The sequence below is a fragment of the Pituophis catenifer genome, unplaced genomic scaffold (genome assembly GCF_029215685.1).
Source record: "Pituophis catenifer annectens isolate HBS135680 unplaced genomic scaffold, rPitCat1.0.hap2 SCAF_9, whole genome shotgun sequence".
NCBI lineage: Eukaryota > Metazoa > Chordata > Lepidosauria > Squamata > Colubridae > Pituophis > Pituophis catenifer.
Window position 1 is genome coordinate 5,481,434 of NW_027256889.1, and position 22,697 is coordinate 5,504,130.

Sequence of the window (22,697 nt, forward strand, 5' to 3'; positions counted from 1 at the left end):
CTTTTTTTCAAACTACACCGTATTTGGGGGGCAATCTTAATTAAAAAGGTCCTGAGGCTTATAGTGTATGAGGTGGGGGGGAAGAGAAAAGAGAACCCTTAAAAACAAACCTGGCATATTAATTTTTAAAAATCCCCCCACCCCTGCAAAGAGGTTTTACATATATATAATATATATATTTAGATTTAGATTTATATATGCATATAGACAAGTAAAAACTTCCCCGCCCCCTACATTTTTTTTTCTGACTTTCAAAGGAGGAGAAGAGCATGTACAGAGTTCCAGGCCAAGGAAGGAAGGAAGGAAAGAAGGAAGGAAGGAGAAAGGAAAGTAGAAAGATAATCTCTGAGTTAAGGCAGCAAAGTCAGCCCACCCACCCCGTCATCGGTCCATTTGTCCGGAGGGAGGGAGAGCTGCATGTCCTGTCTAGCAGTCCCGATTCTCCAGGGTCAGTTCGGCTGTGGCCTGCTGCAGCTCCGTGCTGATCCGCCGGCCTCCCACTGCGTCCCCGTGACCACCGGCGTCCTCCTCGCCCTTCACTTTCTTGTCGTCCGTTTCGTCGCCCGTCGCACTGGCTTCCAGCCGCTGATCCTCACTCCAACGGCGTTTGAAGCGTAATTTGAGGGGAATGCATTTGCCACTCTCCCCGGCCCGAGAAACGGGGGGAGCCAAAGCTGAAGTCTCTCCGTTTTCAATCTTCTCCAGTGGGGCCGAAGGGGCCTTAAAGACCTCCTCGTCATCCTCGCTGATATCAGTGACTTCCACGGTGAGATCTTCCTCGGACTCTCCCTCTGAGATGGGTTCCACTTTGATCTGGGGGACAAGGGTCTCCGGAGCAGCTGCAGAAGAGGAGGAGGAGGAGGCGAGAAGGCCACCACTGGAGTCTCCTGGGGACACAGCTGGAACTGGCGCAGGCTGCTTGTCACGGTTGCGGCGCCCCAACGGTGGCGGCTGCAGCTTGAATTTGAAAGGGCTGGGGGGCTCCTCGGCTTGTGGGGGCGGAGGGGGAAGAGGGGGCTTCTCTAGGCGCTGGGGTTGTGGGATGATAATGTTGGGGTAGTGGAGGAAGGCCCTGGGGCTGAGATGGTAGTTGTACACACTCTGGGTGTGCGCTTGGAGGTAGCGCTTCATGTCCTCAGGGTTGAAGGAGAAGTGGGAGCCGCTGGGGTACATGGGGCTGAGGGTGGGTGAGGGAGTGTAATTTATATGAGTGGGGGTGAGGGGGAGGGCAGGGGACAGCTGGGGGGGCAGGAGAGCAGCAGGCCCAGCCATGGGGGACACAGGGAAGGGGCTGAGAGGCTCAGGAACCCGCGGGCGAGGATAGATTCTAAAGAGGGCATCGTGGGTCAAACGTGGATGGCTGGGCAAGGGGGGCCCGCGGAATCCACCCGCCTCTCCTCCTCCGCCACGTCGCTGCTCTTCGGCCAACGTCTCCTCCACTTCTGAATTGGCCGAGGTGCCATCGCTGCAGTCACTGACCGAGCCCCGAGCGAGGCGGCGAGCCACGGCGGAGAAGACCCCAGGCGAACGCAGATCCTCGGCCGGTGACAAGACATCAGATGGGGTGGAAGGGGGGGAAGCGGAAGTGTGACCCACCCGTAGGCACAGGTGGAGCACTTTGGGGCACGGCCCCACCTACAAGGAAGAGGAAAGCAAACCAGGGAAATCAGCATTACAACAACCGAGGATTAAAAGGCCTAAATGCGTCCCCAAAGTCCAATTGAACAGATTCAACTCAAGGAAGCCTTTACAAAACCAGTGACCTGTTCAATATCTATCCCATTTGTTAAAGACCTTTTCCCCCTCCCCTCCCTTTCAGGCACCGAAGCTCAGGTCCACATGTGAAAGTCTCAAATTAAACGGATTTATTGCTAATCATGTAGACCCGTGATGGCGAACCTCTGGCATGCATGCTAGAGGCAGCACACATTGCCCTCTCTGATGGCACATGAGCTGTCACTCCAGTTCAGCTCCGCTGCGCATGAGTGTGTGCCTCCCACCAGCCAGCTGGTCTTTGGGTCTCTGCCATGCATGCATGGGGGCATGGCGCATGCGGGGGGGGCTGTGTGTACAGGCGCAGGTCTGGGGGCCACGCAAGTATGCACGGGGTGGGGCATGTATGGGGGCATATGTGCATGCGCGGGGCTGGGCATATGCGAGTGGCACGCATATGTGCATGGCCCACTCACGCATTGAATTTTGGGGATCTGGGGGCATGCACACATGCGCTTTGGGCACTCGGTCCGGAAAAGTTAGCCATCACTGATGTAGACACAAAAGATATCTTCTTCACTGCCGGTATAAGAGTTATCAGCACTCCAAAGAGGTTGGATTTATGCTTATGGTTATGTAGGGATACTAGGCTGACCCACCCCTCTTTTCACTCCGTCTCCAGGTACTGCCGTCCCTTCTCCTACATCCCCAGACATGGTAGCCTCTCATCCACATGACCCTAGATCAGGGATATCCAAGCTTGGCAACTTTAAGATCTTTGGATTTCAACTCTCCAGTTGAAGATCTTAAAATTGCCAAGCTTGGATATCCCTGCCCTACATCTTTTGAACCGGCCACATCCTGGACTGTATTCTTCCAGCGCAAATACATACTTCTCCCAAATGGGTCATTTTCTCCTGGGGCCAATTACCCCCTCCCCAAAAAAGGAGAACCCAGAATTTAATCTGAAATTCCACCTCCACATTAAAAAAAAACCCTTTACCTATACTGTATTTCCAGCACATCTACCGAGACACTCCCATTCCAAAGTTAAATTATTTGATGGGAAAATTACCTTCCTTGTAGGTCGATATACTTTTCCATAACTAAAATAAGACCTTTGAACCTCTTTTTTTTTTCCCTTTGGGGCACACCCAATAGAGCCACCAAGACGTAGATGCATGCGTTTCCATTGGGGTGGTGGTGGTTGGGTGTTGCTTGTTTTTCCAGCGGAACTAAATGCTTTAAACTTCAGTTTCTTTGGCTGTCTCGCCATGGGTTCAAGGAAGTCTGCTGAAGAGCAGAGAGAAGGTTGCCCAGAGGCTCTGCAAGTCCTCCCACCATGCTTACCTCCCATGCCCATGTCGATGAAGGGATAGTTAACCAACACCAATTTGTTAAAGTTGAACTTGTAGGTGAAACGTTTGCCTTTGGTCTTGTGCAGGATCCGCTTGTTGTAGTAATACCTGCAGGATTGGGAGGAGGAGGAGGGAGGAAGGAAGGAAGGAAGGAAGGAAGGAAAAGAGGGGGGAGGAAAAAAGGAGGAGGAGAGAAAAGAGGAGGGAAAAGAGGAGGAGGAGGAAGGAAGGAAGGAAAAGGAGGGGAGGAAAAGAGGAAGAAGGAAGGAAGGAAAAGAAGAAGAGGAGGAAGGAGGAGGAAGAAAGGAAAAGAGGAAGAAGGAACAAAGGAAAAGAGGAGGAGGGGAAGGAAAAGAGGAAGGAGGAAGGAAAAGAGGAGGAGGAAGGAAGGAAGGAAAAGAGGGGGAGGGGAAGAGGAAGAGGAACAAAAAGGAGGAGGGGTGAGGAAAAGAGGAAGAGGAGGAAAGAACAAAAGAAAAGAGGAGGAGGAGGAGGAGGAGGGAAAAGAGGAGGCAGAGAGGGTCAGTGACTCACAAGTCCCACTTCTCCCCCACCATAAAAGCCCAACTCGGGAGTCTGTGGGTGTCGGCATGGCCCCGAAAGGAAAAGTGTTACAGCTTCAGCAAGTGTGAAGCAGCATCTGCTCATATGGGGAGAAACACGCTTGGCGTCTCTGTGACTGCAAAGGGATTTGATCACAGCCTTGTAAATAGCCACTAGCCCACAAACTTTGCATAGGAACAACTGCATGTTACATAAGGATGGGAAACCAGCCTAACCAAATTACGGTATTAGCCTTGGGGCCAAATGTGCATTTTCTAGGCCTCCGGTTATGGGGTTTGATTCGGCGTCCGTAAGCGGACGTTTGTTTGTGTCATGTAGCTTCCAATCCGAGTCAATAATTCTTTTAATGGAATGGCACAAAAACTTCACTAAACAGCTGTGAATTGGACCAGGACGCCCCCTAAGCAGGCAGCCCTCAATGTGCAACCATTTGTTTAGCGGCCAAAGTTACAAAGCTAAGCAAATTACTGCGGTTGATTAGTTAGCAACCCAGTTGTTAAGTGAATCTGGTTTTCCCCCATTAACTTCTGACCTTGTCACAAAAAAATGATCACATGACTTTGGGACACAACAACAGTCATTAAACATGAACCAGTTGCCAAGCATCTGAGAATGCTGCAAAGGTCGTAACTCTGAAAAACCGTCACAAGTCACTTTTTTTTAAAAGCGCCATCGTAACTCATAATGGTCACTAAATGAACTGTCGTAAGTCGAGGACTACCTGTATTCCACCTTTTCAGGTAGGAATCTTTTCCAAGCTATGAGAGAGACATTTGTGAATTCAATACAGATGGAAGTTCCCCCGGCTTTCCAACTTTCAAATAATAAATGGGATGGAAAATTTATAAAGCCAGCCAGCAAACTAAACCAGCAACTTAACAAACTTAAAACTGGTCTCTGCTGAATTAGCCCTTGAACTGAAAGCAAACTCCTGCCAAACCTTGCATTGAACACTAGTTTAGCTCAATTTCTCATCTATCTTGTTTGAAAGAGAAGAGATGAATCGTAATCACCTTATTCAGATAGTGATAATGCTGCTTGGGAACAAGTGGAATAAAACGGCCCTTTAAAATTCCAGATTTTCCCACTGCTAAAAGTTTTGTTCTCTCTTGCAAAAAAAAAAAAAAAACTGTCCCCAATTTGTTTTGCATCAAATGAGCAGTTGGGAAGTTTTCCATATTATGCGAGAGAAGGGCTGGACGGCTGGGCATGTGTGCATCTGTACATGCATGTACGCGCATGTTTCTAAACCTCTATTAAAAAGTTAGAGAGCGCCCCACTGGCTGAATTTTGCAGCCTTCCTTTCCCACCATTCCCGTTGGGCTATCTCTCACCAGGTGCAATAACCCCCCTTCGCCTTCCAAATTCTTGGAATTTCTCCACCACCCTTTCTCTGCCCGGGCTCACCTCAAAGCTCGGCTCAGCTTGTCGTAGTTCATCTGAGGCTTGCATTTCCTCACCCCCCACAACCGGGCCACTTCGTCGGGATCCTTGATGACAAACTCGCCGTAATCCCCTTGCCAGGCGATGACGTCATGGTATTCTTCCTTGCGCAACAGTTCCAGGATAAAATGCCAGAGCTGGATCTGACGGGAGCCGGGACTCGATTCGGGCTTGTAGGCCCAATCCGGGAAGGCGAACCCTGGCATTCAGAAGGGCAGTGTTAGCCAGCTCGGTCTGGGAAGGCAGAGGCGCACTTTCCAGAATAGGACAGCCAAGAACACCCCCACCCCCCGCTCCAGCCGCCCATTTGCCCCCTCCCAGCATAAAAGAGTTAGAAGCGAAGTGCTGGCAATTCCCATACTCAGATCCTCTGGCTGCATCTGATGAGGGCATGTTGGCAGGAGCCCTGCCACCCCCCCACCCCCACCAGGATGCAATGGCTGCTGCAGCGGCATGTGGATTTTAGCCACCCCCCCTCCCCACTGTGCCAGGGGAGGGAAAACAGGAAACCGGCTGCTGCTGCCGCCACCGTCGCCGCCGCCTCTCCCCCTCTGCAGCCAGGAGGCTGGGAGGGCAGCCAAGCCGCCTCGCGACTTCCAGGCTGGGCCCTCCAAGCGTGGGAGGGCAAGAGCAGCCAAGCTTTAAGGGTAGCCGCCTCCCTCCCTGGAGGACGAGGGCAGCATCCCAACCGCTCCGATGCCCAGAACTTAGTGCCCAACTTTGCACGTCCTACCCAGGAGCACCACGGCTTGCAATCTCCTACCCCCCCGGTCCCCCGGGACAGCCAAAAGGCGCTCAGGGGTGCCAGGGGTGGACTTGGCCGCAGAAGGGGCGAAGGAGAAAGCCTTGAAAACACTCCCAGCCCCAGGAAAGAGTCAGCCCCATTACGGCCTGGATGAGCATCGGGCGTGTTTAGAAGTGGGGGCTGGCCAGCCGACCGGAGCGCCTTTGTGCCATGTTCTCCCCGGGCAGCACGCTTGGGGGAGGGCAGAAGGGGGAATGGTTCGCAGCTGAGGTCAGCAACTTCAAGACAAGGCTTCCTTTTTTCCCAGCCAACAGCGCAGCCCGACTCTGCAAGCATTCCTGGCGAGGGGAGGGGGGCAGAGAAGCTGCCATGGCCGCCATCAAGATCAACCTCTCCCCACAAAGGCCTGGGACAGTACCCAGGGCCTGTGACAAGACCCCTGATGGTCATTGGGAACCCCCCCCCCCCACAAAATCGAGGAAGAAACGAACAGGATGAGTGGGGGGGGAAAAGGTTTGCTACATCTTGGAAGTGTCCGCTGGGCGACGCAATTCAGTCCCCTCCTCTGAAAAGTTTTCACAAGGCCCCTCCGTCCCCCCCCCCCGTTCAAACAGGAAGTCACAAATAAAGACTGCTGTCGGACTTCTCAAGACTGGGGTGGGGGGTGGGGGGGCGTCTCCCATTGTTTCATAAACAACCTTTCCAGCACACAGCCGTCAGAAATGCTGGCTCTCCTTCCTTTGGGAGGCAAGGAAGGAAGGGGGAAGCTGGCCTTTCTCAGCCATTTGGGGAGGGGGGGTCCCCTTCCCAGCTGGCTGTGTCTCAACAGGTCTGGTTGGACCAATCTAACTCAACACAGTGCAACCCCCCCCCCCCCCGAAAAGGCAGTCTCCCGGCTGATGGACGCAGCATTATATTCAGATTTTTGACACCCAACAGACCCATTTGCTCTAGAAATGTTTCTCAACCCCTTTTTGAAGATGTCGGAACTTCAACTCCCAGAATTCCCCGGCCAGCATCACAATATACAGGGAGTCCTCAACTTACGACCACAATGGAGCCCAACATTGGTGTTTGCTAAGCAAGACATTTGTTAAGTGAGTTTTGTCCCATCTTACGCACCTTTCCTGCCACCGTTGCTAAGTGAGTCACTGCAGTTGATAAAAAGTTAGCAACACGGTTGTTAAGCGAATCGGTCTTCCCCATGGACTTTGCTTGTCAGAAGGCGGCGAAAAGGGAATCGCGAGACCCGGGGATAATGCAACCGCCATAAATACAAGTCAATTGCCAAGCAAGTCTTGAATTTTGATCACGTGGACATGGGGACGGCTGCAAACGGTTGTCGGTGTGAAAAAACGACCGTGTCACTTTTTTCAGGGCCGTTGTTAACTCTAAAAGGTCACTAAAACGAACTGTTGTAAGTCGAGGACTCTCTGTGCTTCTCTCTGAAAGAATTGCCATGCCGTCTTGACTTTCCACAACACCCCTGCGAAGCCAGTTAAGTTGTGATAGTAATTGATCAAGCTAGCGCTTCCTTTTTGCTAGGTAGACAATAGAGGTTGCATTGATTACACTAACGTGTAAAATCACAAGCGTGCTTTTGCTAAACCTGGGCAAAGGCTTTAAAATATTGTGTCGTACAGGCAGTCTTCGACATACGACTGTTTTTGTAGAAGCTGTCAAGCAAACATGGCGGTTGTTAAACGAACCTATGGTTTGCTTTGGCAAAACCACTGTACAATACAGCCACACGGCACTGGAAACGGTTGTAAATTTAGTTATGTTGCCCAGTGCCCAAAGTTTGGTCACTGGACTGCAAAGGGGGCCCAACTGTTGGGAACTTAAAATCTGGGTCTCAAATCCCCCTTTTCAAGGTTGGTATAAACCTTTATACTGTATACAAGTAGTCCTTGAATTACAACCCTTCGTTTAGTGACCATTCCAGATTGTGTCAGCATTGAAAAAAATTGATGGACGACCGTTTTTCATGCTTAATAACATTACAGCATCCCCAGGGTCATGCAATCAAAAAATTGGGCGCTTGGCACCTACCCGTCTCATATTTATGACGGTCGCATGCAGTGTACCGGAAACATACGATCCCCTTTTGCGACCTTATGACAAGCCAAGTCAAAGAGGAAGCCAGGTTCGCTTAGCAACGTTGCTCCTCACTTCACAACCGCTTAACAACTGTGGCAAGAACGGTCGCAAAACGGGGCACAGCTCGTTTAACACACGTCTTGCTTAGCAACATAAATTCACTTCGCTGTAGCAAGAAAGGTCGTACAATGGGGGCAAAACTCACTTGAGAACTGTCTTCTTGCTTAAGCCGTGTAAATTTTGACCTCAAACTGTGGTCGTTTAAGCCCAGAACTACCTGTACACATTTTTCTTCCATTCTGCAGGAATCTTTTAAGCATCGCCCGGTATATGTCACACAAACTCGGGTGTGTTCTGCTGACCCAGACCGAATATAACAGGGTTTTCCCATCTGGTGCATGCATCTCCACCACGGGAGGGAAACTCTGGCTGAGTGGGTGTTGTCTGAACTCGGCCTGCCTGTGGCCAAGGAGAGATCCAACCCCCAATGCTTTTATTTCTCCTTGGCTGAAATTGCTGAGCCTGTGCCCAATGCCTTCAGGGAGGGTGTCAAGAGCTTGGTGGGGAGGGAGGAGTAGGAGTGGGGAAGGCGGGGGGGGGTGGGGGGGGCGTTGTGGTTTCCCATTTCCCAAACCCCAGGCGCTCTGAGCCCATCAATAATTCAGGCCCCTGTAATGGAGGCCAGGGACGCCGGGCGCCGGTTCAAGGGCATCAGCGTAAGACCGAGCCATTAGGATGGTGATGTCATCTGGAGGGAAGGGGTGGGAGGGCGAGAGCCAATCCCACATACTGCAACCTGGGGGGGCTGGCATGCCTCAACTGCATCTCTCCCCCCCCCCGCACCCACCCATGCCCACCAAGGGAAGAGTTGCATTTGGGCCAAATGGAGTGGTGCCCCCCCCCCCAATTACAAATGCAATTCAGCATCCTTCCCTCTTTCCTTGCTTCTTGGCACTGCAGGACCTAAAAAGACCCCCCCAAGTACTCTCTCTCTCTCTCTCACACACACACACACACACACACACACACACACACACACACACACAGAGGCACAGCACCAGTCTCCAAGCAACAGGCAACGGCAAGGGAGGCAACAGCTAAAAATAAAACGGGAGGAAGCAAAAAAGAGAAGACAGCACGAACTGGGCAGCACCCCAGGAGCGACAGCCACCAGCACCCCACAAACTGAGCTGGCTTCCAAACCCCGACAAAGAGGAGGAGGAGGAGGAGGAGGAGCACGTGCTGGATGAGGGGACAACTGCCTCCGCAGACCACCCCCGCAGGGGCTGGGCTGGCTGGCTGGCTGGCTGCCGTGGGAAGTTTGCTCCCGCTCGGAGCCCGGGGCGGGGGGGGGGAGGACGTGGGGACGTGAGGACACACGGGAGTTGCAAAGCGCAAAAGCAACACGTGAGTTCGGGGCCCACCGAAGCCTCCCCGGAAGAGGCAATGTTGTGAGTAGGAAGCTGCCTGCCCCAATCCGTGGCTCTAAGGCTTACTTTGAGACCCTCATCTGCCGGTTGTGGTGAGCTTGGGAGAACAAGAGGATGAGAGAGAAAAGAGAGCCATTAGAGAAAAACAGTAACCCGTGAACTCTGCTGTTCCTCCATCATCCGAGACAACCTCTCCCTCTCTCATATGCACTTACACACACACACACACACACACACACACACACACACACACACACAGCCTCTTCTCACTAATTAGCATGGGAGGGCGAAGAAGGAGGATGGTGGTGGTAGTGGAGAGAGCGTGACATCAGCTGCCCGGCCCCGTTGAATGGATTACTGTTCTCAGGCTGGTGCTGCCAGATACGCTGCTGCGGTCTTCCACTACCATCCATATGACGGACGCCGTCTTCCCCGGGGTGTAACAGGCTGCCCCCCCCCCACTCCCTCATCTCATGTGACTGTGACAATCATGGCATTCCACTGCATGGACATCCCAAGACAAGCCCCCCCCCCCATCAGCAATTGAACTGAAAGCATAGGGCTTTTGTTATCACCTGCATCTGGGGGGGACTCTACACTAGGCATCCTCCCATCAGGAGAAGGAGGGGGACGTTTAGGCCTAGTACAACTTTTTTTCCAGGGCAAAAAGAGAAGGGGGCGGTGATAGTTTGAAATCATCCTTTCGGTCCTGGGGCCCAGTGGGGCTCCCCGCTTCCAGGCCAACTAAGTGCATTCAACAGGCCGAGCTTTCAACACTGCAACCTGGTTTGCTAGGGATGCTGATTGAAGACATTCGTGGGCAAAAGCAATCCAGGATGTCTCGCAGTGTTAAGTCCAGCCGGTGCTTTGCGTCCCATCCTAGCTCTGTTTTTTTTATACCTCAAAAAAAAAAAAAACGAAAACAAAGGAAAAGGGTCCCCTGCCCTCTTTCTGGCCTTTCCTCAGAAATGAGACGGCTACAATTTCTTTTTTAGGATGTGCGACAGGTCTTGTGTGTGACCAGAATACATACAAAAATAGGAAAGCATTCTATACATAGATGTATATATTTGGCTTCAAGACTTCTGGAGTTCTCCGCAACAGTGCTCAACGCTCAACAGAATATTAGACCCATGAGAGATCTCTAAACCCTTAAAAAACTTTTTTTTTTTTTATCTCTGCGGATCAGTTCTGAAGGTTTGGGTTGCACAGGCCACAACGATGGAAAAACCACAAAAGACAAATAACCGTGTTTTCCCCGAAAATAAGACCCTGTCTTATATTTTTTTTGAACCCTGAAATAAGCGCTTGGGCCTTATTGCCATGCGCTCAAAAGCCCGAGTGGACTTATTATCAGGGGATGTCTTATTTTGGGGGGTTTGAAACAGGGTAGGTATTGGTGGGCCAAAACTTTAAAAAGACAGAACTGACCCCAAGAGGGATGAAGTTGGGCCTGAATAATCCCCAACACATGGAGAGCAAAATGAGGTGTTCGAGACAAAACAAAGCTATTTTGGGACTGGAAAACTTTATTCCGCTTTCTGGCTTGGAAGCCACATTTGTAAACACTCCTCAGCCATCCCAGGAGACACATGGTCCAGGAAGAGCCTTGGTGTGGTCCAGTGGGAAGTCGATTATTCTGTTTCCATGTCTGCTTCTTTTATTGATTGGCTCACCAAAAAAAATTTTTTTTTGCTCATCCAGGGGGAGAAATGTTGCTCCGAACCGGCTGAATACCACCTCTGAATGGGAGAGGCAGGGAGGAAAGCACCGAATGGGGCCTATTTATCCATCCCTTTGGTGTGGGATAGACCCATCTGAAGGACTGTCTGGATTATCAATTCAGGGAAACCTGTCTCTCATGGAGTGAAGGAAGAAATGGCAAAGATAGCACAAACTTGTCACCTTACACACACTCACGTCATTTGAAATGAAACATCTGGACGTTTGGCCAGTGGCACTGGTTCCTGGATGCCAAACTGACAGACAGTTGTCCAACTGTCCTAAATTGACAGCTTCCATAACCATTGGAACTCGTTTTCCCCAAGGTTTGCATTCCCAAAACCTTTAGGGAGCCAGAGATGGAAGAAGGCTGTACTACAAAGCCTTAGTTAAGGCCACACCTGGAATAAATACTACATCCGGTTTTGATCACCACATTACAAAAAAGAAGTTGAGAACTTTGGAAAAAGAGCGACTATGATGATTGGAGGCTTGGAGACATTAAGACATTGCAGGAATTGAGTGTGGGTAGTCTAGAGAAAAGAAAGACCAGGGGTGACACGATAGCAGTATTCCAGCATTTGAGGGGCTGCCACAAAGAAGAGGGGATCCACTTATTCTCCAAAGCACCTGAAGGCAGGACAAGAAGCAACGGATGGAAACTAATCAAGGACAGGACCAACCTAGAACCAAGGAGAAACGTCCTAACAGTGAGGACAATTAACCAGCGGAACAGCTTGCCTCCAGAAGTTGTAGGTGCTTCATCACTGGAGGCTTTTAAGAAGAGCCTCGACAATCACTTGTCTGGAATGGTATGGGGTCTCCTGCTTGGGCAGAGGGTTGGACTAGAAGACCTCCAAGGTCCCTTCCAGCTCAATTCTGATTGATTGATTGATTGTGTCACTAAATCAGTCAGCCTTTTCCAAAATCATGCTCCATCTGTGGATCTCCCAGGCCTGGCCTGCTCTGAGGTTCTCGCTCAGGAGCAGAAGATACTCAGAAGGATACCTACATCTTCCTGGTCTTATGGCTAACCAGGAGGAGGGAGGGGGTTGGGCGAGGCTTCTTTTCTTGTCCCCTGCCTCACAATCCTCTTAACCAGTCAACAGCCCACGTGTCTATGAAGATCCTTAGTCATCCAGGTCATGGTTGTCCCAAAGGTGCTTTTTGAAAAAAGCAAACCGGATTTGGCTTTTCCTTAAAGACATTTCCCTTCTCATCCAAGAAGCTTCTTCAGTTCTGAGCGAGTCAGAAGTCAACTCAGAACTGAAGAAGCTTCTTGGATGAGAAGCGAAACGCCTTCCAAGGAAAAAACAAAAAAGAAAGTCCAATTGTCTTCTCAAAAAGCACCTCTGGGACAATCAAAAAGCCAACCTTTCCAGTATCTCAGTTCCCTTAATGCTGATCAGGTTGAAGCAATATATATAACCTTCCAGACGGAGAGGAAAAAAATGACTTTATACAGCAAACCCTTGAAAGAAATCGTCGTCATAAAGTTGCACTTTCACTTCTCATCTTATTATTATTTTGATCTTTTGGCAGTCTGATTGAGGAATCCCGGAGCACACAGTAGCAGCCTGTCACACTAAAAAACCTCCTCTGCCCTACAGAACCCTACCCCTTCACCCCCCCACCCCACACACACACAGCATCCCTTCCCAAAAAACTTCTGGGATCTGTTTGTTCCCACCTCCAAGGTAGAAGAGGGAGTCTGCAGAATATTCCCTTAGATTCCCTCCGCCACACCTCCTACGCCATTGCCAGCATATCTCCACCAACTCAGCCACTGTCTTTGCCAAGCCCAGAGGGAGGAGGAGGTACAAAAAAAAACACAACACACCACCGTCTGTTGGCTGGCATTGCCCCCAGGCCTGGCACAAACCAACCCCAGACCAGCGCCAGGGTGTGGGGAGGAAAAAGACGAGACAACCAGGAGGCTCTACCACAGAGGCCATGACAGGTCTTGTACCACCCACACAACCATGATCTGGGTCTTCTACTGAGTTCTGGGAAGGAGGTAGGGAGAGAAAGAACATGCATGTGCCAAGGATTTGATTGGTACCACCTCCAGCTTCCTATCTGGGGTGGGGTGGGGCGGTGGGTCCCAGATTCCCCAACAAGCATCGACTCAACAAGACTTTGCGCGGTAAAGTCAAGTGTCCAATGGCGGCCATCTCCCCTTCTGCATCTCTTGGGGGCCCCATTCTCCCCCACAATTAACCTCTCAACAAACCTTAATGTAGGAGAGCTAGGGATCTAATAACTGTCATCTCCCGCTCCTCCTCTTTTGGGGGTCCCATTCTCCTTAACCATTACCCGCTCAATAAGTCTTTGTGTGGGGAAAGCCAAGGAACCAATCGCTGCCATGTCCCCCTCCCCAATTTTTTTTGGGGGGTGGCTCTAGTTCCCCCAAACAATTACCCAGGTCCTCATGTAGGAGAACTAAAGATCTGATCGCTCCCTTCCCCATCTTTTTGGGGTCCCAGAGTGGGACCCCCAAAAAGATGGGGAGGGGAGCGATCAGATCCTTAGGTTCTCCTACATGAAAACTTGTGATAGGGACTGGGACCCCAAAAAGATGGGGAGGGGAGCGATCAGATCCTTAGGTTCTCCTACATGAAAACTTGTGATAGGGACTGGGACCCCAAAAAGATGGGGAGGGGAGCGATCAGATCCTTAGGTTCTCCTACATGAAAACTTGTGATAGGGACTGGGACCCCAAAAAGATGGGGAGGGGAGTGATATCCTTAGGTTCTCCTACATGAGGACAAGTGGGTAATATACATATATATATATATATATATATATATATATATATATATATATATATATATATATATATATATATATTACCCTATTTCCCCGAAAATAAGACATCCCCTGATAATAAACCCAATCGGGCTTTTGAGCGCATGTGCTAAAATAAGCCTCCCCCCGAAAATATTTAAATGCAAAGCTGGAAATCAGGTAAGACGGTAAGAGGAGGCTCGTCTTGCTCCACTCGTCCCAAAATAATAAGACCTTTCGGGGGTCCCAGTCACCCCGCCAACCATTACCCTTCCCAACAAGACTGCATAAATGGCTTCGTAGAGCAGAAGGAAGGGCTCGGCTCAACGGGCCACACACACCTCCAGGAAGGGAATGAGGCCAGCTCCAATCCTATCCCGAGATGGGATGCACAACCTTCCAAGTTAACTCAGCGGAGGGGCTGAGAGTAACAAGCCCCCCCCCCCGCTTTGGTGAGCACAGCTACGCGGCCGCACCACACAATGCGGTGAGTGTTTCCAATCCCGACATCCAACTTTTTTTAATTTTTTTTTTACAGCAGGCTCTCTGCCCGGCAGTTCATATTTTCCACTGAGAGCTGAAGGCGTGTGTGGGAGCTTGAGTGTCTGTGGGCTCAAAACAGCGCTCACACGTGCCAGAGTTTTTATATATATATATATATATATATATTTAAAATTTCAAAACCTCAGCTGAAAGGGGACTCCATCTTAAAGACACTTTCCTTCTTTCTCCCCTTTCTCCCCCAGTTCTGTCTGGTTTGCTACCTTCAAAGCCAGTTCTGCAGGATTCGTTTTCCCAAGGAACGAAAGTCTAATTTTGGACTCTCATTATTTGTTGAGGATTTCCTGGAAGACGATGTGCACAGCCAGACAAAAATAAAAAAAAAATAAAAAAAGGAGAGGGGGGAAATAAAAGAACTTGAAATCGTGTTAGTGTCTCTTTAAATCATGGCCCCCTCCTTAACATACTCTAAACCACACCACCCCTGTGACTAATCCCCGGAGCCAGAAGCTAAAAGGGCTGGAATTCAATCCCAGCTTTAGAAAGAAAAAAAAAAAAAAACCCTTAATATTACATCACTCCCCAATGCCAACAGCCGTCTTAAAGATACACACACACACTCACACACACAAGCACACCATTCTCTTGCCTTCCAGCAAAGGGGGGGGGCTTCATCACACAGGCCAAAAGGAACCCACATCAGACTTTCTGCTTGCAGCCTGCCAAAGGGTGGGAGGCAAAAGAAAAAAAACCCACACCACACAATCTAGCAGACACCACACACTCCGAAGCTGTGCACACACACACACACACTTTTTTGGGGGGTGGGGGTGGAGGAGGGGAGTATTTCAGTTTCTAGAAAAATGAAAAGTGGCTGCAAAAGATCCAGGAAGGTGGGAGCTTCTTGTGGGGATCCAAAGCCTGGAGAAGTTGCTGTGTTGCAGATTTATTTCCTTAGCAGTCTGGGCGAGGCCCAAAGAATTATTATTAGGGTGTGTGTGTGTGTGGCTGTGTGTGTTTTGTGTGAGTTTTTTAAACAGGCGCCTAAAAGAAAACAACTTTCCCAGAGTTTCAGGGGGGAAGAGGCGAAAAAAGTACTTTTGAAGTGGGGGGGGGGGCCTTGATGATTGCAAACAGGAGGTGCGAAGGGGAAGACAAGCCTGAACAGAAGCAAAAGAGGCACTTAAAAAAACAACAACAAAAAAAGAGAGAGAGACACACACACACAAGATTCCAGGAGACAGACAATCAGGCAAGGAAGGGAGGGGGGGAGGTGGCGCCAAGGGGGGATGGGGTGGAAGCACTGAACAAAACCAGAGAGAGAGAGTGGGGGGAGAAAAGGGGGGGGAAGAGGGAACAAAAAAAAAAGGGGGGGGGGAAGAGAGAGGAAAGAATCTATCCGATTCTTCCCCAGAGCTTTTGCAAAAAAAAAAGAGAGAGAGGAAAAGTTGGGGGAAAAAACACGTCTTATTCACACACACACACACACTCCGGAGTTTGTTTGTTTTTTTTTCTCTTTCTTTTTCAAGGCATTTTCAAACATTTTCTTCTTCCTTGCAAACGCAGTTTTTTGTCTCCCTTTCTCCCCACCCCAACCCCCCTTTTCCCGGGCGCAAAGTCCACCGAGACCCTATTTAAAAAATAAAAAAATAAAAAAAAGGGGGGAAGGAAAAACTCGCCCGCCGCGGAAGTTCCTCCAGAGCCGTTTCCAAAAAAAAAAAAAAAAAAAAAAGAAAAGAAAGAAAGGAAGGAAGAAAGAAAAAAAAAAAAAGCGCCCTCCGCAAGAATCCCAAGGTAAAAGCGCCACCCCGTTGCAACCCCGCAGGAGGAGGAGGAAGAGGAGGACCGGGGGGGGGAGACGGGGACAAAAAACCCCCTCTTCTCCGGATCGAGACCAACTCCCGTTACTCCCCATCTCCAGGATCGGGGAAATTACAACCGAGGGTGGGAAGCTGGCGTGGGAGGGGGGGGAGGTTGGATTTAAAGGAAAGCGGGACTTTGCAAAGCCCACCCCCTCCCCTCCCCTCCCCCTCCCCGATTTCTTTTCTTAAGAGGGTTAAAGTCCTGGGTTTAAGGTTAGAGTTTAACCCGCCGCCACTCTCTTTCCCCCACCCCCTAACCAACCAACTCCCTCCCCCATCCTCCTCCGGCAAGACCGAGCTTAAGATTTAAGGTCGCCGCAACTTTTGTTCAAAGTTATAATAAATCTGTAATAATTAATTAATTAATTAATCTGTAGACGTTCCTCCTTCGGATTTCGGGGGGGGGGGTGGTGAAAGAGATTTTCAATGCATCTATCTACGGCCCACCCCACCCCACCCCCGCCCGGTCCGGCCCATCTTTTTAACGTCGCGGTGTCGGTCGGAAACAAAAGTTGCTTTTTGTGTGTGTGTGTTTTGTTTTGTTTTTTTTTGAAACGCTCGATTTCCACTTCGGAAAAGCTTTGCAACTTTTTGTCTCCGCTCTCTCCGCCCCCCTCCCCTCTCCCCCATTCCTTTCTCCCACCTACCCAAAAAAAATCTCCACTCGCGGGACAGGCCATTCCGACCACTCTGGAGAACGGCCCGCTATATTGGGGAGGGGGGGGTGTTAAAAAAAAAGGGGGGAAGGGCAAAAAAAAAAAATACCGATCACACCCTGGCTTCTCTTTCCCTCCCACCGCCCCCTTGTCCGGACCCTTCTCTGCCAAGCTTTGCAGCGCTTCCGCGTTTCATATAGAGGGGGGGGTAGAGAGAGAGAGAGAGAGTCACCCCCCCTCCCCACGATCGGCCAGATTCACTAAGCAAGCGAGTTGCTTAGTGAATTACGGATTACGCCCCCCCCCCTCCTCCTCTTTCACTATGGACGCTTCAACTGGTTGCGCGGAGCAGCAACGTGGCGCTTCGTCTCCGTGCAACACTCGTTCAAATCAGCCAATCTCCCCCCCCCCACTTATACACACCACACACACACACACACAAATCTGGATTTATTTCCTTCTCCTTTCCAAGTGCCAGAAGTTGACAGAAGGAAACTACCGTCCCCCCCCCGTGTATTTTCCCCCCCACACACCCCCCGCCGGTGATTGGCGGCATGGATGGGGAGGGGGCGGGCGGGCAGGGGTTGGAGGGGGGGGGGAGAGAAAGAGCCTCGATCCAAGGCCTTTTCTTTCTCCGCGCTCGCGATCCACCCCCTCAAATCAACCCCGCCACCCCCCATTCATTCGGCGGCCCCCTCAAACCGCCCGCGAGACTCGTTGCAGAACTGGGGGGGGGGGCGACGGAAAAGGAGGGGAGAGGCGTTTAACCAGAGAGGGAGGGGTTCGAGGCGCGGTGGGCCCCCACTTCGGAAAGCCGCCCCCTCCTATTAATTCATCCCCCTCCCCACTTTCCCGTTTCGAAGTCTTGGAGTTGGGGGGGGGGCGGGAGGTTTCCCCTTCTCGGCTCCGGCAGCCGATCCTTCGCTCGTTCCCGCAAACAGGCAGGCAGGCAGACTTGCAAAGCCGAGCCGAGCAGCCGCCGGCGGGGCTGGGAAAAATGCAACAGGTCCGCTTCATCAACACAAACTCCGGAGCGTTTGCAAACGGGCTGCCGTGCGTCCCCGCTCGCCTCCCGTCTCCGGCCGGCCTGGCCAAGCGCTTCCTCCCGGGAGTGCACAACTCCTGCCCGCTGTCTCCCTTCGCGGCCGGAGCCCAGGCAGGCAGGCAGGCAAGCGGCCGGGAAGCTGGAGGGGAAGAGAGCCGGGAGAACCTCGCCCGCAGCCCGATTCCCCACCCTTTGCCAGCAGGAACCTCCATTACGGCTGCAGCCAAGAAGCCAAAGCAGGCAGGCAGGGATCTTTCCCTTCCCCGGCTGCCCCGCCAGCACGTCCCGCTTTGGGATCGGAGGCGCCGGCTGCTTCCTCTCCAGAAGTCCCCCCGCCCCAATCTCCAGTCCCCTTCCCCCCCATTTGGCGCCGGACTACAATCTCCATCAGCCGCAGCGGCTCCGAGAGCGCAGGTGAGGCGGAGGAGGATGGGGGGGGTGTGGGGGGAGGAAGGCAGCACCTTTGGAGGAGCCACCCCCCCACACACGTCTCCGCGTTGGGTCTCTTTTTAGGGAGAGACCCCGGCCCTCCTTCCCACCCACCCCCCACCCCCATCGGCTCCTCGATCTCGCCCGCCCTTCGCCTTACGGTCCTCGGCCCCTCGCCCCATTCATTCCCCGAAGGTCCGTCCGTCCCCCCCCCACCCTCCCCCCCGGGTCGCCTCCCCCGCTCCGATCCCCGAGAACGGCGGCCGGGCGTTTGTGGTGGTGGTGGGGGGATCATGGAAGTAAGTTGCCTGCATCCCCTCCAACTTTTCCAGCCCACGTGTCCTGGTGGTCATCCACCGACAGACAACCCCCCCCACCACTCTTCGCCTCCCCACCTCCCCCCCACTTGAAAGCCCCGAAGCATCAACGTGGGACCCCCCTCTGGCAAGTCCCCACCTGCGTCCGCCGGGGTCTTCATGGCTTCCTCGCGCCGCAGCCTCCAGCCGCCGGGTCGGTCTCGGGCTCTGGCCCCCCTCCTTTCCCCCCCTCGGCTTCATATGGAGCCGGGACGCCCACGCCCCCCCCCCCGGTCGCACGTCACCGCCGCGTCGCCATAGACACGCTGAGCCCGCCTCTCCGCCTCGGCTCCGCCCACAGAGCTCACGACGGAGTGGTGGTGGGGGAGTTAAAGGGGCGGCAGACGGCACCTTGGGTGGGATGGCCGTTTGCGGGGGAGGGGGAGGGGGAGGAGGAGGAGGGGGGGCTAGAGGGGTGGCGGGAGGAGAGAGAGAGAGAACCGGGACAAACTCCCCAAAGACTTTTTGCAACAGGCTTAAGGTGTTCGCTTTAACCTTTCAGGGAAAAAAAAGAAAAGAAAAGAAGAAAACTTATATAACAGGGATGGCTAACCTTTTTGGCGTGGCGTGCCAAAAGCAGGGGGCAGCGGGTGGGGTCGTGCGCGTGTGTGCCCACACCCATAATTCAATGCACCCCTCCTCCCGCGTGCAACACCCCCGCGCTCCCCCGCTTTTGTTACGCGATGGCACGGTGGGCCCGGTAGGCCCGTTTTTTTCGCCCTCCCCAGGCTCCAGGGCCTTTCAAGGAGCCTGGGGAGGGCAAAAACAGCCTTCCCAAACTCCCCGGAGGCCAGAAACAGCCTGTTTCCTGACTTCCGGTGGGCCCAGAAGGCCCAAAAATCAGCTGGCTGGCGTGTGCATGCGCACCGGAGATGAGCCAGGGCAACGCTCACGTGCCCACTGATACGGCTCCACGTGCCACCTATGGTACGCGTGCCATAGGTTTGCCATCACGGTTATGTAATTTATTTATTTATTGGTTCGATGTATATGCCGCCCTTCTCCGGAGACTCGGGGCGGCTTACAATGCGTTAAACAATAGCCTTCTTACTTTTGTATATACCTGCTTAGTAGGGCTTTCGGGGCCCCCCTAAGCAGTGTTCTTTTTTATACAAGTCAGCTTATTGCCCCCACAATCCGGGTCCTCATTTTACCTACCTCAAAAGGATGGAAGGCTGAGTCAACCTTGAGCCTGGCTGAGTAATCTTATTTACACCAGGGGGAAATGAATGTCATAACTCCAGAAATCGGGAGTCCTCGCCTTACGACTATAACGGAGCCCCAGCATTTCTGTGATGAAGCGAGACGTTCGTTAAATTGAATTTTGCCCTGTTTTAGGATGACCAGTCTTGCCAAAGTTGTTAAGTGAGAATCACTGCGGTTGGTTATTAAGTTAGTCACACTATCGTTAAGCGAATCTGGCTTCCCCATTGACTTTGCCTTGTCAGGAAGGGGATCACACATGACCCCGGGACACTGCAACCGTCATAAATAGTGAATTGTCAAGGGTCTGAATTTTGATCTTGTGACCATGGAAATGCTACAATGGCCTGTAAGTGTGGGAAACTGTCAGATGTCACTTTTCTCAGTGCTGTTGTCACTTCAAACAGTCACTGAATGAACTGTTGTAAGGCGAGGATTACTTGTATGTAGAAATTAAGCATGTGTGCTTATCGTGAGCCCCTTTCCAAAATTTGGAATTTGTAGGGTCCAAAGTTTGGTGTATCAGTGAATGGACTGCATTTTAAAATCGGAGCGAGAGTATCTTGGTATACTATAGAGCAGTGTTTCTCAACCTTGGCCCCTGGACGATGTGTGGACTTCAACTCCCAGAATTCCCCAGCCAGCTCTGTTCTGCTGGCTGGGGAATTCTGGGAGTTGAAGTCCACACATCGTCCAGTGGCCAAGGTTGAGAAACACTGCTATAGAGGAAGCAGAAGGAATCAACTCATTTCTGGTCTGGATGGCAGGTTTTCTTGGGTATGTTTGTTGAGAATGGCATCTTGCAGACGTCTTTGGCATTTACTCTCAGAACTGTGCAAGACTGCAGCTTAAATAGAGATTTAACCACTTCCACTATCTCTCTAAAAACGAAACTGCGGATGGCAGAGTGTCTTCCTTACACATTTGCATCACAGTTTTCTCAAAACAGTTATACAAATGTCATAACTACATACTTAGTCCCTGATTATCATTCCCAAATCACAATTGTGACAAAATAAAAAAATAAATAAACTAAGAGCTTAAAGGCAGATCAGATATTTCCCAGGAGCATCATAACAAGATTTCGGAGGGGGGGGGAGGGGAGTTCCATTTATTTTCCATGTATTTCTCTTCATTTTTGTGGTTTTTGACTACAGTGTTTTTTTGGTCTCGGTATTTTTGGGTGTGACATTTTATTGTCATCGCTGCATTGTATTAATTCTAATGTTTATTTTGTCCTACTATTTTACGGTACCTTAATAGCTGCCTTGAGAGGGCTTTGTGCCCTAAAAGATGGCCTAAAGGTGGTTTAAAAAAATAAAAAATAATACAAACAACCCTTTTATAAATAAGAACTACAGCGCTATCCCAAATAACTTTAATATTTCAACCTTGTAGCAAAATTCACACATTGTTCATGTAAAACTTGGTAATTTCACATAATAACCTGGTTCGCAGGTGCTGCGCTATATACCTGCTCACCTGAACGGCCCCTAAACAACTGGTTGTAAGTCGAGGGTTACTGATAAGTGTGTTATTGAACCAAATCGCTGGGAAGAGATGAAAGATGGAGCAGAATCAGAGGTGGTACCCTGTTTCCCCTAAAATAAGACCTCCCCTGATAATAAGCCCAACTGGGCTTTTGAGTGCATGCACTAAAATAAGCCCTCCCTGAAAATATTTAAACGCATGCACAGCTGGTCCCCACCATTTCCTCTAGTTTCCTCCACGCGCCCCAAAATAATAAGACCTCCCCGAAAATAAGGCCAAGCACTTATTTCGGGGTTCAAAAAAATATAAGACAGGGTCTTATTTTTGGGGAAACACGATATTCAGCCGGTTCGGACCAGTTCGAGCGAACTGGTAGCGGCGACTGTGGGTGGGGTGGGACCGCCCACCCGCCTACCCGCCTTGTTGTAATGCCGTCTTATTTAGCCACATTTTTGAGCCTGGGCGCATGCGAGGAAGGCGCGCACGCGAGGAAAGTGCATGCACAGAAGGCCGGCCACATGCGCGGAAGCCGCACACATGATGCGAGCGTGTGTGCTCATGGCAAACCAGTGGTAAGAATATGTGAAACCCACCGCTGAGCAGAATGTAAAAGGAGAAACAAATGCGCTTCCATTCAATGCTTTTGTTTACCTCAGAGATATTTGTAGGCCCTGTATCTTCACCACAAACCTGCCCAGGAGCCCAAACGGAGAAACTGCGAACTGCTAAGCACCCTCCTCATTGTGTTTGAGGATGGGATGGGAGGCTTTTGAAGCGGACTTCCAAGAATGAAGTCCAGCAGATTATCCTTTTGCCTGACCTAATCGGGAATACTTTATCCAGAGGCTGATAGAATCTAGACCTCGTCGAAGCCCAAACTGCAACAGTCTCTAGACGAGGAGGGAAGGATGTGGAATTGAGGTCTTAAAAAGAGAAAGATTTACGGTTTATTGCTGCAAATACCCTGGAGGCATAGATTTTAAAACAAACATGTCCTGCGATGGCAACAAAGCAGAAGAGAAGAGGAAAGAACTAAAAAGGCCTTCTGCAAACAGCCGAAGGGAGTAGGGAAAGGGTATAAAAGCAGATGATAAGATGAATGGCTAAGGAAGAATGTCCAGACAATGGACTAAAAGCACATGATGCTATTAGGTTTGTTGAAGCTAAGCAGGGATCAAGCTTCGGCGAGGGACAAGCTAATCGCAACTGGCTTGGCCACTCTGGCAGACCCTGGCAGTTACCTCGAGGGCACCTGCCCTGCCAGCAACAGAACCCCCACACAAATGAGGTTA

General features: G+C 51.1%; 1 protein-coding gene across 1 annotated transcript; it reads right to left on the reverse strand.

The window, feature by feature from the left end:
* Positions 1-174: 174 nt before the first annotated feature.
* ERF (ETS2 repressor factor) lies at positions 175-18,866 on the reverse strand. Its single transcript, XM_070949721.1, is given in 5 exon segments — positions 175-1,575; positions 1,577-1,635; positions 3,064-3,179; positions 5,043-5,277; positions 18,812-18,866. Coding segments are annotated over 5 exon segments (1,581 nt in total). The 5' UTR covers positions 18,834-18,866; the 3' UTR covers positions 175-426.
* Between the last annotated feature and the right edge of the window lie 3,831 nt (positions 18,867-22,697).